Genomic DNA, 18,050 nt, shown 5'->3' on the forward strand with positions numbered 1-18,050 from the left:
AAAAATTGAACTGAATTGTATTGAACTAAACTGCATTGCAATATGAATTGAACTGAACTATTTTCCAAATTGCACCATTTTTTAATCAATGTACACTATCTTTTAGCTGAATTGCACTATTTTTGAACCGAACTTCACTATTTTTTAATTGAATTATACTATTTTTGAATCAAACTGTATTATTTTTGAACTGAATTGCACTAATTTTGAACCGAACTACATAATTTTTTAATTGAATTGTACTATTTTTGAACTAAACTGCACTAATTTTATTGTATATGGTAGTTCTATGCAATAATAATCTAACTTTTATAATTTGAAAGTGCTTAGAAAATAATACTTGAAAGTGCTTAGAAAAATTATTCTTCACAACATGAGCATTTGTATTTCAGAAATCCTAACACCTTTGATGCACACTTTGATGGTGCTACGATAAAGATGAAAATGACTAACATCTCCCGAGCCATCTCACAAAGATAATAGTTTAATTATTTTTGGTTTAATATAGAGCAGTTAAGTGTAGTTAAGTTAATTTTGCCTGACCCCTAATATTTTAGATAAGTGAATTCCAATATGTTTTTCAATTTAATTATTTTGTTTGTTATCAACTTAACTAAAAAAAAATTGATTTTTCAATTTAATTATTTTGTTATAAATAAAAATGTTTGTACTTTGATACTTATTAATTATATTTTTATCGATTCTTAATTATAATTATTGAAATTAATATTATTATAGGTTTGATTTAATTGGCCTTTGATAATTAAATTTGAAATATATTTTTTGTTTAAGGAAAAAAAAGTTGATATTCTAATAAATTGTTATTATATGTTTGATTTAAATGTTGTGCATTAATTATCATATAATAAGTAACGTACAATAATTACTATACAATAAATATATGTGTGTTGTGTTGTGTGTGAGAGAGATTTATTATATGATATTTTAATTTTATATATATATATATATATATATATATATATATATATATATATATATATTTTTTTTTTTGTGTGAGAGAAATTGTATGGAATAGTATTTGAGAAAATGATGATCCATATATTATCTTTTGTAGTGTATTTGTTGAGTAGTCATGTTAGTCTTAAAGTTGACGGAATTCAAACTACACTAAAGGAAGATTTGGATTTGGAGAGACAACTTGAGCTTGTTAATAAGCCTCCTACAAAGAGTATTCATGTATGTCTCAACTTTGTTATGTTTTATCATACACTATCTTTAGTTGATATCACACTACATGGTTTAATTATTTTATTTCTGTGTTTTATTTTGGATTTGATAGACGGAGTTTGGAGACATTGTTGATTGCATTGACATTTACAAACAACCATCATTTGATCATCCTTTACTAAAGGACCATAAGTTGCAGGTATATAACCAAATCCTTTATTAAGGATTAATTTCCATCACTCTTTTACAATGTTTTCCATGCTCTAATATTTGTTTGTTTGTTTGTTTTTTTAATTTTAGAGAAAACCCAACTTACATAACATGATTAAAGGTCGAAAAAATTTAAGAACTAGATCTATGTTTGGATTGAGTAAGGATGAATGTCCGAAAGGGACTGTTCCTATACTCAGAACAACAAAAGATGACCTTATTCGAGACAAATCAATGTTAAACAATCATATATTGGTTCAAGACCTTCCTGGTGTTCATGTAAGATCTTTTATAAAAATTGTTTAAAATGTTGTACTTCACTTTTATAAATTGTATTCCATCTAATTTTTTCAATCTCACTATTTATTTGTATATATTGGATTTTTTAGCTTGCAGAAGTTTCTCCTAAACCACATTTTGGTCCTTATTATGGAGTCAAAGGAACAAATAGTGTTTATAATCCACGACTTGATGCAAAGTTTCAAATCTCTATGTCTCATTTATGGGTTCAAAATGGACCAATTAAATCAACTAACAAAATCTCCTTAGGATGGCATGTAAGTTGCAAAAATATTTAATTACATCAAAATGTGTGTGTGTGTGTGTGTGATGGAAAATATTCTAATTAATCCAATACACTACTATCAGGTGATTCCAACACTATATGGTGATTATGGAACCCATCTTTATTCCTCGTGGACGGTATGGACATATCATTATATTTTGTTTATGATTACTTTGTTTGTAGAAATGAAAGATAGGATGCGCTCCCTAATAAGTCTTTGGTACGAAAGTGAAGGATATTTTTTTCTCTTTCAAATTTCATGTATAAGGATATAATTAAGTCATTGTGTGATCTTAAATAAGTTTTAATTAATTAATTTATCATATTAATATCATTATTGAAAATTTGATGTGGCGTTAAAACTTGACAGTCAGATAACTACAAGAAGACAGGATGCTACAATATTCGATGTGCAGGTTTTTTTCAAACTACAAAGACCATTATCTTGGTGTACGCATAACCAACACATCTTTTTATGGAGGACGAATTTTGGCGTCTTCCCTTTCTATTTCTCAGGTCATAATCATTTTATAAAATGTTCACTGTAGTAAAAAGATAGAGCTAAATTTCACTCGTATGGGATAACTATATATTTTAATTTCTGGAATACACTTTTTAAGCAAATATAATGATAAAAATATTAATATTGTATGATAGACATGATAAAAACTAGGCATGATATACATATTTCATAAAAGTGTGTATGTTTTCAGGATCCAAAGACCAAAAATTGGTGGTTAGGTGTAGAAAATAATTTTATTGGATATTTTCCAGCAAAATTATTCTCGAACATGAGCTCAGCTGATCAAGTAGGGTGGGGTGGAAGAACAAGAACTCGTGTTAATACTCATAGTCCTCAAATGGGATCTGGATATTTTCCTAATGATAATAATGCTACTCATGCTTGTTACTTCAAAGTAGTGTTGATTAAAGATTCATCAAGAAAAATTCATGAAATTCAACCAGATGAAACTCATTCCTTTATTGACAAACCCAATTGTTATGATGTTAGATCTCCAAAAAACTACTTTGATTACATGCTCCTGTTTGGAGGACCTGGTGGTAATTGTGGCAATTAATTTGGTTTCAATTAAACTTTATATGAAATAAACATAGCTATCATTAATGTATTACTTTGATAATATTTTCTTTGGTGCCGATAAATTTAACAATTATTTTTCATCTTTAATTTATTCCTAAGATAAGTCGGAAAACTTAATTAAAAGATTATAGAAATTTTGTTGTTTAAATGTAGTTATTTTAATTCAATCAATTTTACATTTCATTAGTTTTTTTCAATTATATTTTCAGTTACACATTAATAATTTCAATACTTTGCAATCATAACAAATTTATAATTTTATTTTCCTTAAATTTTAACATTTATTTATTTTAATTCCATGGAGCAATGTGATCGAGTATTATATTGTATTATATATCAATACATTTGGTTAATGCTTCACTTATGGCATACATTTCCCTTGCATATGCTAACTGTTTTTGCATTAATTAATAGCAAACTTTAACATATCAAATGCATCCTGCGCAGTCCAAGGAAAACTTTTCTTCTTCAATAATTTAGGTGTTGAAATTGCTTCCACCTTGTTTTTGTCCATACTTGACCTTTTCCAATGATTTTATGCCCTAAATAATCTACTTCTATCAATCCAAAAGAACATTTAGAAAGTCTAACAAATAGCTGATGCAACTTAAGCAGTTGTAAAACAAATTCCAGATTTCTTAAATGTGAAACCCAGCAAGGGCTATAGAATGCTTAGATGGAGAACAATGATTTAGAATTATACTTAAATTGACATATCAGAATACTTAGATTGAGAAAAATAAAATATATTAAATTAATCTTAAATATGTTAACACAAATAAATTGAGTCACTTTACAATTTTTATAAAATTTGAATCTTAAATCTTTTTGTTTTTCCAATTGTTAACTTCTTCCAATTTTCATTTATATTTTCTTTCATTCACCAACCCACGAGTCGAGCTGGCTTATCTCGACATTTGGCCTGAGTCGATCTATCTTAATCTTTGACTCAGGTCCAAGTTTTCTCAACCTTCAGTTTGAAATGACACATCTCAATCTTAGGTTTGAACCGATCCATCTTGGTCATTAGCCTGGCCAGACCGTCTCAACTTTTGACTGGGGCTGGGTCGTCTTTGTTCTTGATCTAGGCCAACTTCTCTCGACCTTCAATTCGGATGATCCGTTTCGACCTTCAACTTGGATCGGCCCGTCTCGACCTTCTGCTCGAGCAAATCATTCTAACATTTAAGTTTTAAAAAATATCAATAAAATAAATGGCAAGTTATTAGAAAAAGAAACAAGTAAGTTGGACTGGGAGAAAATACTCACATTTAATGTATTCATATATTTGATTCGATGTAATATTAAGCAACTTTTTAAAAAGTAATTAATTTTAAAAATAAAAAACAATTAATTACTATTATAACAAATTTAGATACTAAATTACAAGTTAAAAATTATTTATTTATTATAAATACAAAATTATAATTAGTCTGTGAATTATTATCTAAATTAATCTCCAACATTAACTATAAACATTTTAGTCACCAAACAATTAGTGCCCAAAATAACCTTTACATTAATTAATTATATAAAATTAGAAATTAATTTAGATACTAAAATTAAAACCTTAGTAGACGCACACTCTATAATCTACCCTCACTATATATTTTTAAAATAATAAACTACCTGGTGATCTTAAGCATCATGGACTTGGAAGGTGAAACCCTTCCATGTGTGAGCTCCCAAGTGGTTATCCCAAAGGTGGAGAAAGAACTGTCTCTATCTTCTTGGTTTTTCTCTTCTGTTCTTAGCGAGGGTGTAACCGACGCTTATAACAATAAAAAATTATTTGGCATAAGTTTAGAGTGGACTTGACAAACCCTTTCGTTAATATTTTAAATTTTATTTATTTCATTTGCTTAATGTTAGTTAGATACTTCTATTAATAAAATTCACTTTGGATTCATTAATTTTAGAGTGAAGATTAAATATTTAGTTTTGTAATATTAAATCAAACATAAAATTGTTAAACAAATGTTAAAATCAAATAAAATATTTTCCAATTAAATTTATTACAATTGTGATATTATTTTATTATAAAAACCTCAAGTATACCAATTACTCATTTCTTTTATCTTTTTATACAAGAACTGTTCATTTTGATTTTTATTTTTTTTATCATATGGACGTCCTTGTACTTGTACATCTGACATAGAAGTTCCCACGTACATCAAATTAAGTTTCTCTTTTTGTTATCTTAACCTTAAAACCATCCTTCATGAGAAGAACAACGGAAAGACTTGGCGTAGGAACAGAACCTTCCACGACTTGCACATGATAATTCCGCAAAATTGCAGCTGCAACAATCTTCATTTGAAGAAAGGACAAGTCTTTACCTAAGCAAGTTCTTGGTCCTGCATTAAAAGCCACGAATTTGTAAGATGGCACATAAACAATACCTCCTTTCTGTGAAATCCATCTCTCTGGCTTCAACTCCATGCAATCTTTCCCCCATATTTCCTCAAATCTTCCCATTGCATACAGTGAAAACAATATCATTGTTCTGGGATTCACACAATGACCACTTGGAAGTACATCACCTTCAAGAGCTTGCTTCCGCTCGAAAGGTATAGGAGGAAAGAGCCTCAACGTTTCACATATAGCACCATGCAGATAAACCAGCTTTTTCACCTCCTCTGCACTCAAAACTGCATTTTCTTCATTACTTCCAAAGTTTTGATTAATCTCTTCAAGAATCTTCTCTTCCACCAAAGGGTTTGTAGCAACAAGCCAGAAGAACCAGGTGAGAGCTGAAGTTAAGGTATCTCTCCCAGCCACAAACAGATTGAACACAGCATCTCTTAGAAATATATCATCATGTTGTTCCTTATTACCTTCTCTCATCAAAGTCGTGAGCAAATCAGCACAATCTTCTCCTGTTTCTTCATTTTCATTGCACCTGCTTAGTGCCTCAAACTTAGATGCTATGAGTGCATGTATGAACTCATCAAACGACTTGCATGCTTCTGTCATCGTCTTCTCTCGACCCATTTGAAGCCATTTCTGCACCTTCCAAACACGCTTCGGCATCACATGTCTGTAGAAAATGGACTCTTCCACTTCGTTAAAAGCCTTCTCAATCGCAACTTCTGGAAAATCAAGGGAAAGACAACAAGGGTCGTATCCGAGAACCGTGGAACATATATTGTCGAAGGTGAAGCGGTTGAAGACATCTTGAAGATCCACCACACTCCCATGTTGTTGCACATGTTCCAACACGACAAGGAGACTATTCTGCACCTTCTTCCGAATGGTTTTCTCCAGAAAAAGCTCGAAGCTTTTGTGTTTGAACAAGGATTGGAAGAGATCCCTGTTGTATTTCCATGCTTCTCCATCAGCAGTGAAAATTCCATCTCCAAAAGCCTGAAAAATCTCACGAAACTCGGGTCCCTTGACGTAGTTTTTGAAGTTCTTGCTCAAGATATGGTGCACGTTGATGGGGTCGCTGGTGATCAAATAGTTCATGTTGGTAAACCATGGTCCGGTGAACTCGCCGGTGCCGCCGTGTGATTTCAGCACCTCGACTGAAAAATCATGGATGCGCCACAAATTGCAGAGTAAATCCGGTAGCATTCCGATGATGGGGTAGTCGGTGAAAAGAGGGTATCTGCAACATAGTCTCCGATGGAAGAAATATATGATGCAGAATAGTGCTGCTGCGTAGAAAAACATGGACATTGGACATTAATCAGCACAAACAAAAGCTATTTGGTTGTGTTGTGATCTTTGTGGCTTTGTTGTTACATCTTATATAGAATCAATTATGAATTAGGAATGGTAGATATTTGTTTTAATTATGTAGTTATTATTAAATATGATGAAGGTTGTTGGAAGTTAGTGAAAGGACTAAGGATTTGATTCTACAATGGATATAATCCACAATTTGTACTTATAGTTTTAAGTGTAGACGCAATGTTTGTTGACAAAGAAAGATAATGTTTTTTAAGGGTAATGAACAGCTCAATAATTTAGGTTTTGGGGTAATATTAATCATAGCTCAATAATTTTTATATAAATCTCTTCATCTTCATATTTTTTTTTTATATATTCAAATTCATTTTCTTTATTCACACACATCTCTATCTCTTTCATTCATATGTACTCGTATCTTTTTTCATTTACATAGCTTTTATTCACTATAATTTTTCTGGTTTTATATTTTATTTTTGAAGTACTTTTTATTTAAAATTAGTATTTATTTTTCTTTATTTACGTTAACTTTTTACCAACTGCAGTATATATTTTTCTTATAGGGTTCTCTCATTCAAAATTATAGTAGTCTAATTTAAATTGTTGATTTTGTACCAATTATTTTGTATATGTGGAACCGTATATATGGGAGAAAAAAGACTCACATTTAATGCTTTTAAGATATTGGGTTTGAGGTAATATTAACTTCATTGGTAAATAGATTTAATATTATTCTTCTTCTAATGTTTACATTTTTGTATTCCAGGATCAACTCTTAAAATAGAGAGACAATGGTCTAGGGCCTATGATTAGAAAAATATCCTAAAAAATCCAAAGAATATAGTAAATTTATATTTATTTCTATAAATAAGCATTTCAGATATTGTCCAAAATTAAAATATGATTCATAATTAAGAGAATATTACATTCATAAATTCATGTTTAATGAATTGTGACTAATTAAGGCGTAATTAACATGTAATGGATATTATAGATTTGAAGTTAATGATCGTATATTTAACCAGACAAGTTTAATTAGTTAGATAAAATATGTTCTAGTCAAGGTTATTGATAATGTTATTCGATTATTATTATTATTATTATTACAGCATATAAATATAAATAGATTAAAATCTCATCATGAAAATTATTTTATAAATTGAGTTAAATATAAAACTGTTAATAATATTATTCTTATTTTCATTCATAATGCTGAATACATTATTCCAAAAGAGAACATTCAACTACCTTTCTCATTGACATAAATGGAATTATTTACTTATTATGTGTGTGTGTATATACATTATTAGTTGAAGATGATGATGAGATAACAATTTTAAATACAATAATAGATGACATTATTTTAGATAATAAATATAAGATAGCAAAAGATATAAAATAAAACAATAAGCATCTCTGCTCAATTTTTTTTCTTTTCATATTTCCTTTTTCTGATAAAGTGGACATATTGATTGACATAGGACAATGATATTTTGACTACTAAATTTTGATAATTTTTTTTTATAACATGATGTGTCATTTTTTAAGTGATTTTGAAATATTAAAAATGAGAAAAATAAAAAATAAAAACCACTTAGAAGATGACACATAAGGTTGTAAGAGAAAGTTACCAAAATTTAGTAGTCAAAAGATAATTTTCCATTGACATAAGATTCATTATACTGTAATGTTATTGTATATCAGTCATAGAAATTCCATGTACGTCAAATTAAATTCCTCTAAATCTTAACCTTTTTAATAATTAATTTTAGTAACAAAAAATTATTAGTTATTATAGTGATCATTTTAGATACCAAATTACAAAATAAAAAATTATTAATTACTAAAATGTTGCTATTATAAATAAAATTTTGTAATTGATCTCTAGATTAACTTTTAAAATTTAGCTAACAAAATTTTAGTTATCAAAGAAAATTCATCACTAAACATTAGCTATCAAAGGTTTTTTTACTAAAAAATTTAGTTTCTAAATTAATCTCTGATTAATTAGTAACTAATTTAGCGATCAATTATAATTTTTTATCCATAATAATAACTATTTTAATAATTAATAGCTTTTTATTTATTCTATTTTATAATTTAGTTTTATTTATTCTATTTTATAAATCAGTATCTAAATTATAAAAACTAACAAATCTTTTATATATATATATATATATATATATATATATATATATATATATATATATATATATATATATATATATATTATCGGTTAATGGAGCATTTTCCTTTCTTGCAGTTAATAGATAAAGACAAATTTAAAACAATATAACAATTTAAAAGACAAAACAAAAACTTAAAAGAATATAAAATCAAAAAAGCAAAAACATTATAAAAACAAAAAATAGTAAATATAAATATTAATTAAATAATAAAGACAAACTTACAATATAAAAACTTAAAAAGAAAGAAAGGGAGGAAGAATTCAAAATATATAAAAATTTAAAAATTTAAAATTTAACATTTTTTCACATAGTTTATTAAGAATCTAGAAATTCAATTATTATTATTATTATTAACAGAAATACGTTGGAACAAAATTGTTAGGATCACAACAAATATTTTTAAAATGATTTTTTAAATAGTTTTTTCTTAAAAGAGTTAAACAATCAATTTGCATTTGAAATGAAAATATACAGGAGTGAGGTTATTACTTGAGAAAAAAAACTCCTTTATGCTTTTTTTTTTTTAGAGAAAATAAACATTTAAAAGAATTGTATATTTTTTGTATATTTAATTGAAAGTAACATCTCAAATGAGCATAGCAAGTACTAACATCTTTCTCAGAATCTAAAATTGAAAGTAATCGTTGACTTTGAATCTAAAACATTGTTTTTAGGTTTAATTATGTCTTTGGTCTCCATTTTGGAGTCAAAATCTTAAAATGATATCCAAATTTTTAAAAGTATCAAATTGGTCCTTTTTTTTTGTTAAAGCGTTTCAAGTTTGTCCTTTCTGTTAAGTCTGACACGTGACACCTCAATTAACGCCGTCTAGCCAGACTTAACAAAAAGGACAAATTTGAGACATTTTAACAAACAAGGGGACCAATATGAGACTTTTAAAATTTGGGTATCATTTTGAAATTTTGACTCCAAAATGAGATCAAAACATAATTAAACCTTATTTTTATTATTATTTTTAGGTTCATGGTACCGTTACGATGACCGCAACATATAACTTATATATGTAAATTCAAATATATTGTCAGTTTATTTATTTTGTTTGTTATCAACTTTTAAATAAATAAAAACGTTTTTATTTTTAATACTTATTAACTATATTTTGATCAATTCTTAATTATAATTTTTAAAATTCATATTATTATACATTTGACTTAATTTGACTTGGATATTTAAGTTCAAACATATTTTTAGTTTAATTTTTTTTGGTTACAAACTTTTAAATAAATCGAAAAACTTCATTTTCCAATAGTTGTTAATGACATTGCAAATTTAATATTTTATATATATATATATATATATATATATATATATATATATATATAAATATATATATATATATATATATATATATATATATATATATATGACTTAATCTGATTTAAATGTTATTCATTAATTATTATGTAATAAGTAGCGTATAATAATTATCATACAATAAATAAACTCTTTAAATGTTATAAAAGAAAATTAAAATCATAAATGAGAAGAAACCAAATGAGCATTTTTATGACATTCACGACTATATACTTAGGAGGTTTTACATGATCTCATATAAAAACCCTTGATATTTTAAGTAATTTATATATATATATATATATATATATATATATATATATATATATATATATATATATATATATATATATATATATATATATATATATATATATATATATATATATATATATATATGTATAATTGTGTTGAGTAATAATTGCGAAAAAAATAATGTATATATTATTTTTTTACACATATTAATCCTAAAATTAATGGAATTCAAATTATACTAAAGGAAGATTTAGAGTGGAAGAATATTCACGCATGTCTCGTGTCTCAAACTTTCTTATGTTTTATCAAATCAGGATCGGCTTAATATGCTTCCTTACAGTTGTTAGTGACATCTCAAACATTTCAAAATTAATATTATTATATGTTTGATTTAAATGTTACGCATTAATTATTATATAATAAGTAACTTCCAATAATTACTATACAATAAATATACTCTTTAAATGTTATAAAAGAATTTAAACCCATAAATGACAAGACACCAAATAGACATTAAAGAAAATTAAAATCATAAATGAGAAGAAACAAAATGAGCATTATATTTTTTTTATGACATGACGATTATATACTTCGGAAGTTTTACATTATTTTTCATATTAGAAACATTTGATATTTTAATATATATATATATATATATATATATATATATATATATATATATATATATATATATATATATATATGGTTAAGTATGTTTTTAGTCTCTGAATTTATGACCCAAAATTAGAATTTGTCCATGTCAGAAACTTCGATATATTTTATTTTCTAAACTTTGAAAATAAATGAATATCGTCATTTTAATCCAATTATGTTAACTTTTGTTGAGGTATCGAACGCATCTTCCAGTAGATATTAAATCGGAAATGTGTCAATCGGTATAAATAACTCCAATAGTAACATGAAACATTCGACATGTGTCAAAAAAGTTAACATAGTTGAGTTAAAAGGACTATATTCATTCGTTTTTAAAGTTTAAAAATAAAAATGTATCGAAATTTCGGACAAAAACGAATTCTAATTTTGAATCAAAGTTTATAACTAAAATCATACTATATGTATGTATGTGTGTAAGATTGTGTTGAGTAGTAGTTGCGAGAAAAAAAATAAAATCCATATATTGTTCTTGTAGTGTAGTTGTTCAATAGTAACGTTAGTTTTAAAGTTGACGAAATTCAAACTATATTAAAGGAAGATTTCGACTTGGAGAGAAAATTTGAGCTCATTAACAAGCCTATGTGAACAATATTCATACGTATGTCTCAACTTTCTTATGTTTCATCATATCAAATTTTTATTTTATTACTAATATTTCTCTATTAAATTAATTATAAAATTATGTGTAAGAAAAAAAAGACCTCAAAATTTTTTGTACTAATATGTCTCTATTAAATTAATTATAAAATTATGTTTAAAAAAAGACTCAAATAATTTATTAGTAATATAGTTCTATTATAATAATTATAAGTTTATGTTTGAGAATAAAATTTAATTAAATTATTATTAATGTATTAATTTTTATTGATATTAAAAATGATAATTAATGAGTTCAAAACTTTATTTAGTAAATTATAATTTTGTTAATGAAAAAAAATAGTTATCTTTATTATCTTATAATTGACTTGGATTTTATTTTCCTCTTTTATCTTTTTATTTCTATGACTTATCTTGACTCTCCTTACTTTCTTCTCTCTCAAGAGTCTTTTTTTTAAGGTTTTAACATATTACATTCCTTGAATCTCATATTGCTCATGTATATCAATTTTTTCATCCTCATTTATGGTTAGTATGCTTTTTCTTTCTATTTCTTTTGTTCTTGTTTTTATTTTATTTTTTATTTGTATTAGAATTAGAAATGCATTTCTTTTGTCCCATTTTATTTTTTTGGTTTAGATTTACGAATTTTGGGAGTTTTTTTTTTTTTTGCATATATCTTGATGAGGAATTTTATAAAAATATATAAGAAAAATGAATTAGAAAATGCAAATAGGTGGTCTTTGACTCTTTGAATGAACAAGATAATAACAATATAGATATAGGTGAAAGAAAAAAATATAGAGAGAAGTAATTAGTGATGAGGATAATTCTGAATCTCAAACTCATGGTAATGAGAAGGAGATTGAGAAACTAGATAATGATTGTACTCTTGACAAAAATATATATGAAAATAATTTTTGTTTTTTATTTAGTGTTAAAAAATTAAAGTCACTAGATTGTATATTTTTGAAAGAAAAATGACTAAACCTTGAAAAAACTTTAAAATATGATAATTTGTTGGATATTGATGGATTTTATTTATTTTCAGAATTAAATACCTTAAGATAAGTTATAGGTTTCAAAAATGATAAACCAATTGACATTCTTAATTATATAAAAATAATAAATTATTCTCCAATTGCATATATAACTTATAAAATAATGTTAACAATTTCAGTTTCAGTCGAAAAAAGTTTCTCAAAACTAAAGATAATAAAAATTTATTTAACATCAACAATATCTCTAAAAAGATTAAATGAATTATTATCTCCTGAAAAAGAAATGTTAAATAAAATTAATTATGACAATTTAATAAATAATGTTGATTAAAAAAACTTAAAAAATAAATTTTAAATAATAGGTATCATTTTTTAAATTTGTTTTAGGTCTTTCAAACTCTTGAGACGTCCTTGCATCATATCATATGCTTCCTTTAGTTGTTAATGACATTTCCAACATTTCAAAATTAATATTGTTATATGTTAATTTAATAAATAATTGTGCATAAACAAAATTCAAAAAATAAATTTTAAATAATATGTGTCATTTTTTAAGTTTGTCTTAAGCCTTTGAAGCTCTCTTGAGCCATATTTGCATCATATCATATTAATATTATTATATGTTTGATTGACATTTCCAACATTTCAAAATTAATATTATTATATGTTTGATTTAGTTTGATTTAAATGTTATGCATTAATTATTGTATAAAAAGTAACTTATAATAATTACTATACAATAAATTTATTCTTTAAAAGTTGTTAAAAAAAATTAAAATCATAAATGAGAAGAAACCGAATGAGTATTATATTTTTTTAACATTGAGAACTATATACGTTAGAAGTTTTACATTATTTTTTATATCAGAAACAATTGATATTTTAATTTATTATATATATATATATATATATATATATATATATATATATATATATATATATATATATGTGTGTGTGTGTATGTGTGTGTGAGATTGTGTTGAATATTAGTTGCAAAAAAAAAATGATCCATACATTATTTTTTCTATTGTATTTGTTGTGTAGTCATGTTAGTCTTAAAGTTGACGGAATTCAGGAAGATTTGGAATTGGAGAGACAATTTGATCTCATTAATAAACCTTCTATGAAGAGTATTCATGCATGTCTCAACTTTGTTATGTTTCATCATATGCTTCCTTTAGTTGATATCACACTACATGATTTAATAATAATTTTATTTCTATATGTTTAATTTTGGATTTGATAGACGAAGGTTGGAGACATTATTGATTGCATTGACATTTACAAACAACCATCATTTGACCATCCTTTGTTAAAGGGCCATAAGTTGCAGGTATATAACCAAAAACCTTTAATTACATTGAAATTTGACTTTCATTTTCTTTTCAATATTTATGACTAATTTTCAACCCTTCTTTCTCAATGTTTTCCATGCTTTGATATTTGTTTGTTTTTTTTTTTTTATTTAATGTCAGAGAAAACCTAGCTTTCATAATGTGATTGGAGAGTCAAGTCACAAAAATTTAAGAACTAAATCCATATTTGGATTGAGTAAGGATGAATGTCCGACGGGGACTGTTCCTATACTCAGAACAACAAAAGATGACCTTATTCGTGAAAAATCAATGTTAAACAATCATATGTTGGTTCAAGACGTTCCTGGTGTTCATGTAAGATTATTTATAAAAATAGTTTACAATGTTGGTACTTCGTTTTTATAAATTGTATTCCATCTAATTGTTTTAATCTGACTATTTATTTGTATATATTGAATTTTTTAGCTTGCAGAAGTTTCCCTTAAACCACATTTTGGTCCTTATTACGGAGTCAATGGAATAAATAGTCTTTATAATCCACGACTTGATGCAAAGTTTCAAATCTCTATGTCTCATTTGTGGGTTCAAAATGGATTGATAGAATCAACTAACAAAATCTCATTAGGATGGCATGTAAGTTGTAATTTTCACATTAAACTTGTGTGTGTGTGTGTGATAAAAAAAATTCTAATTAATTCAATGCACTTCTATCAGGTGATTCCAGAACTATATGGTGATTATGCATCTCACTTTTATTCCTCATGGACGGTAAGGACATATCAGTACATTTTGTTTATGGTTACTTTGTTTGTAGAAATGAAAGATAGGATGCGCTCCCCTGATAATTTGGTACTAGTGATGGATCTTTTTTTACTCTTCTAGATTTCATGTATAAGGATATAACTAAGCCATTATGAGTCATAAATACTTTTTAATTAATTTATTTATCATATTAATATCATTATGCAAAATTTAATGTGGTATTAAATATTTACAGTCAGATAACTACAAGAAGACAGGATGCTACAATATTCGGTGTGCAGGTTTTGTTCAAACTAGTAAAGAAATTTATCTTGGTTTACGCATAACCAATGTATCTGTCTATGGAGGACCAATTTATGCATCTCCCTTTTCTATTTCTCAGGTCATAATCATTTTGTATAGTTTTCACTATAGTCAAAAAATATAGCTAGATTTCACTTGTATAGAATTGATATATATTTTAGTTTTCTGAATACACCTTTTAAGTGAATATAATGATAAAACAAATTAATATTGTATGGTAGACATAGTTAATATATATATATATATATATATATATATATATATATATATATATATATATATATATATATTAATAAAAGTGTTTCTATGTTTTTAGGATCCAAAGACCAAAAATTGGTGGTTAAGTATAGAAAATAAATTTATTGGATATTTTCCAATAAAATTGTTCTCAAACATGAGCTCAGCTGATGAAGTAGGGTGGGGTGGAAGAACAAGAACTCGTCTTGGTACTCATAGTCCTCAAATGGGATCTGGACATCTTCCTAATGATAACATTGCTACTCATGCTTGTTACTTTAGACAAGTGACGATTCAAGATTCATCAAGAAGAACTCGTGGAGCTAAAGCGTATGAAACTTATTCATTCAGTGACAACCCCAATTGTTATGATGTTAAATACTATGCAGATGCAGTACATTACTTTGGCTTAGCACTTTTCTTTGGAGGACCTGGTGGTAACTGTGGCAATTAATTTATTTTCAATTAAACTTTATATGAAGTAAAGAAAAACTTTCATGAATGTTTTACTTTGATAATTATTTTTTGACGCTAGTAGATTTAATAATGTTGTTATTTTTCATCTTTAATTTACTTTAAAGATAAGTCAGAAAACTTTTGTTTATAATCAAATAATTATCACTACAAGAAAATTTGTAAATTACAATCAATTTTAGAGACAAAAAATAATTGTTCATTATAATGATTAATTTAGATAAATAAAAAAAAATCATGTTGTCACAAAATCATGTTGTAACAAAATGAAGATGTAATTAGTACGGTATATTTATTCATTTTATTCATAACTAGTCTTTATTAATGAACTTCAATGATCATTCTCTTGGAGTTTTGTCTTCCAATTATGCATTATTTTTATCTTCTTTTTTTCGTTTTCATTTTTTTTATTCGTTCAATCCACTTTAAAATAGGATCGACGTTAATTAGTACGTCAAGGCTATTAAACTAAATTTCATTTCTAAGTATAGATAAAAAAATAGAAGTATAAAGAATAAAATAGAGAAAATAACGAATGATATAAATAGTACAATATTTATAATGGTAATAATAATAATAATAAGGGCCTTGTTTTTCTTAATTGATGCAAGCATTTTCTCAGTTGATGTTTTTATCTATTCTGTCATGTTTTTTTGTCATTATCAAATCAAAATTTAGAAAATAAATATGATAAAACAAATTATTTGCTCAAATTATTTCTTAGTGTTACGGCTATTCATGAGTATTTTCATTTTACATTTAAATACTGATACTTTTTTTAATATTTAGTCTTAATAAATAATAAAGAAAATGAATGATTTATATGCTACGCCTCGTTTATCCTTTATTCTAATTTGAGAAACGTTAAATGGTTTCAAATTTGTCTTTGTCTATTCTTCATTTGTTTTCTTATATGCTCTTTGTTTGTTTCTTTACACAAAAGTAGGTGCTTAAATTGTTTATTTATTTATTTTGAAATTTTTTATTGAATTGGTTTATTACATGACCAAAAAAAATAGATATGAAACTTTATTAAATATGTAATTTTAATTTAGATGCGACACTTTCATCTTAAAGAAGCCCAAAAAGACTAGATATTACAAAAAAGAGTTTAGTAAATCATTATAGCTTAATAAAAACAATTTAGTGCTTATTTTTATTAGTGATAATTGAATTATGGTCATACTTTATTTTAATTATTTTTCCTTTTTAATTAAAAAAAAACATATAACGTTTATTCAGTTTTTATTTATAATTTTAAATATTTAGTATGGAGGATAAAAATGAGAAAACAATTAAACAAAATCTACTTTATTATTGATTAATTTCGTTTCTATCTCTCCTATAATTTACTAAAATTGTGATTTTGAAACATGATGCTAAAATAATACTTATTGTCAATTAAGGAAATGTCTTTTCAAATTGAAATTGTTAGAATCATATTTGGTACTATATATGTTACAAAATAAATTAAAGAGTTTTACTTTGAGTTGAAAAACAATTTTTAAAGAATCTTTATTATTAATGAATTATTAATTATTTTATTAAAAAAATGGTTATATTATTGTAAGGATATTGTTTTCTCGAGTCGTCTAGAACGTTATAAATCTTGTGATCGGAATTTATCTAAATTGTAGTTGCTTACATATTCAAACATTATATCCTGCCTTAAATATCTGATTGGCTCATTAATTGAATAATTATATTTCAAACTACTTGTTAATTTAAATAATTTGTTTTATTTCATACATTAAAAAAATGTAATTATCTCAAATATTTCATATTTGTTCTTAATAATCACATAATGCTACAATATCTAAATAAAAATATATTTTAAAATCTAAAATCGAATAGTCAAATGTAATGATATACGTATCTCTTTCTTCAAACATGTTAGCTAAGTACGAATTAATTAAAAGTTTCACAAGAGTAATTAACATAATAATTAAAAAAATACTTAATTTTTAAGATTTAAAATGTATATTTTTTATTTTAATCTACCTCATCCTTAGTTATATATCTTAGTCCGAAAAATGTCAATAATAATTTTTTAAAAGAAAATTGTTTTTTTCACAATTAAATTTTAACAACTCTCTCCTACAACTTGAGATAACATTTTTCAAGTTATTTTTCATTTTTTTTTGAAAAATTATATTATAACAATTAAAT

At 25.4% G+C, this 18,050-nt stretch overlaps 2 protein-coding genes across 3 annotated transcripts; one reads left to right on the top strand and one right to left on the bottom strand.

Moving 5' to 3' along the window:
* The first annotated feature begins 1,048 nt into the window (after positions 1–1,048).
* LOC114181524 lies at positions 1,049–15,903 on the top strand. 2 transcript variants are annotated; one of them, XM_028067997.1, is made up of 7 exons: positions 1,049–1,197; positions 1,301–1,387; positions 1,489–1,677; positions 1,788–1,955; positions 2,047–2,100; positions 15,103–15,249; positions 15,487–15,903. In XM_028067997.1, exons 1-7 carry the CDS (start codon positions 1,051–1,053, stop codon positions 15,859–15,861), a joined length of 1,167 nt encoding a protein of 388 aa, XP_027923798.1. In that variant the 5' UTR covers positions 1,049–1,050; the 3' UTR covers positions 15,862–15,903. The 2 variants fall into 2 exon arrangements, with proteins under 2 accessions (XP_027923798.1, XP_027923799.1); XM_028067998.1 differs by lacking the exons at positions 1,049–1,197; positions 1,301–1,387; positions 1,489–1,677; positions 1,788–1,955; positions 2,047–2,100 and adding exons at positions 13,762–13,927; positions 14,036–14,122; positions 14,265–14,459; positions 14,571–14,738; positions 14,820–14,873 and having other exon boundaries at positions 15,487–15,902.
* On the bottom strand, positions 5,074–6,789 carry LOC114181523 (alkane hydroxylase MAH1-like). Its single transcript, XM_028067995.1, has one exon. The coding sequence runs from the start codon at positions 6,744–6,746 to the stop codon at positions 5,244–5,246; it is 1,503 nt and encodes a 500-aa protein (XP_027923796.1). The 5' UTR covers positions 6,747–6,789; the 3' UTR covers positions 5,074–5,243.
* Positions 15,904–18,050: the final 2,147 nt, after the last annotated feature.

Source organism: Vigna unguiculata, chromosome 4, assembly GCF_004118075.2.
Source record: "Vigna unguiculata cultivar IT97K-499-35 chromosome 4, ASM411807v1, whole genome shotgun sequence".
In the NCBI taxonomy this organism is placed as follows: Eukaryota; Viridiplantae; Streptophyta; class Magnoliopsida; order Fabales; family Fabaceae; genus Vigna; species Vigna unguiculata.

Coding starts and splice junctions, on each gene's coding strand:
- LOC114181524 (XM_028067997.1), top strand. CDS start 1,051: ATGATCCATATATTATCTTTTGTAGTGTATTTGTTGAGTAGTCATGTT. Junction 1,198..1,300: donor CTCCTACAAAGAGTATTCAT/GTATGTCTCAAC, acceptor TGGATTTGATAG/ACGGAGTTTGGAGACATTGT. Junction 1,956..2,046: donor AAATCTCCTTAGGATGGCAT/GTAAGTTGCAAA, acceptor CACTACTATCAG/GTGATTCCAACACTATATGG.
- LOC114181523 (XM_028067995.1), bottom strand. CDS start 6,746: ATGTCCATGTTTTTCTACGCAGCAGCACTATTCTGCATCATATATTTC.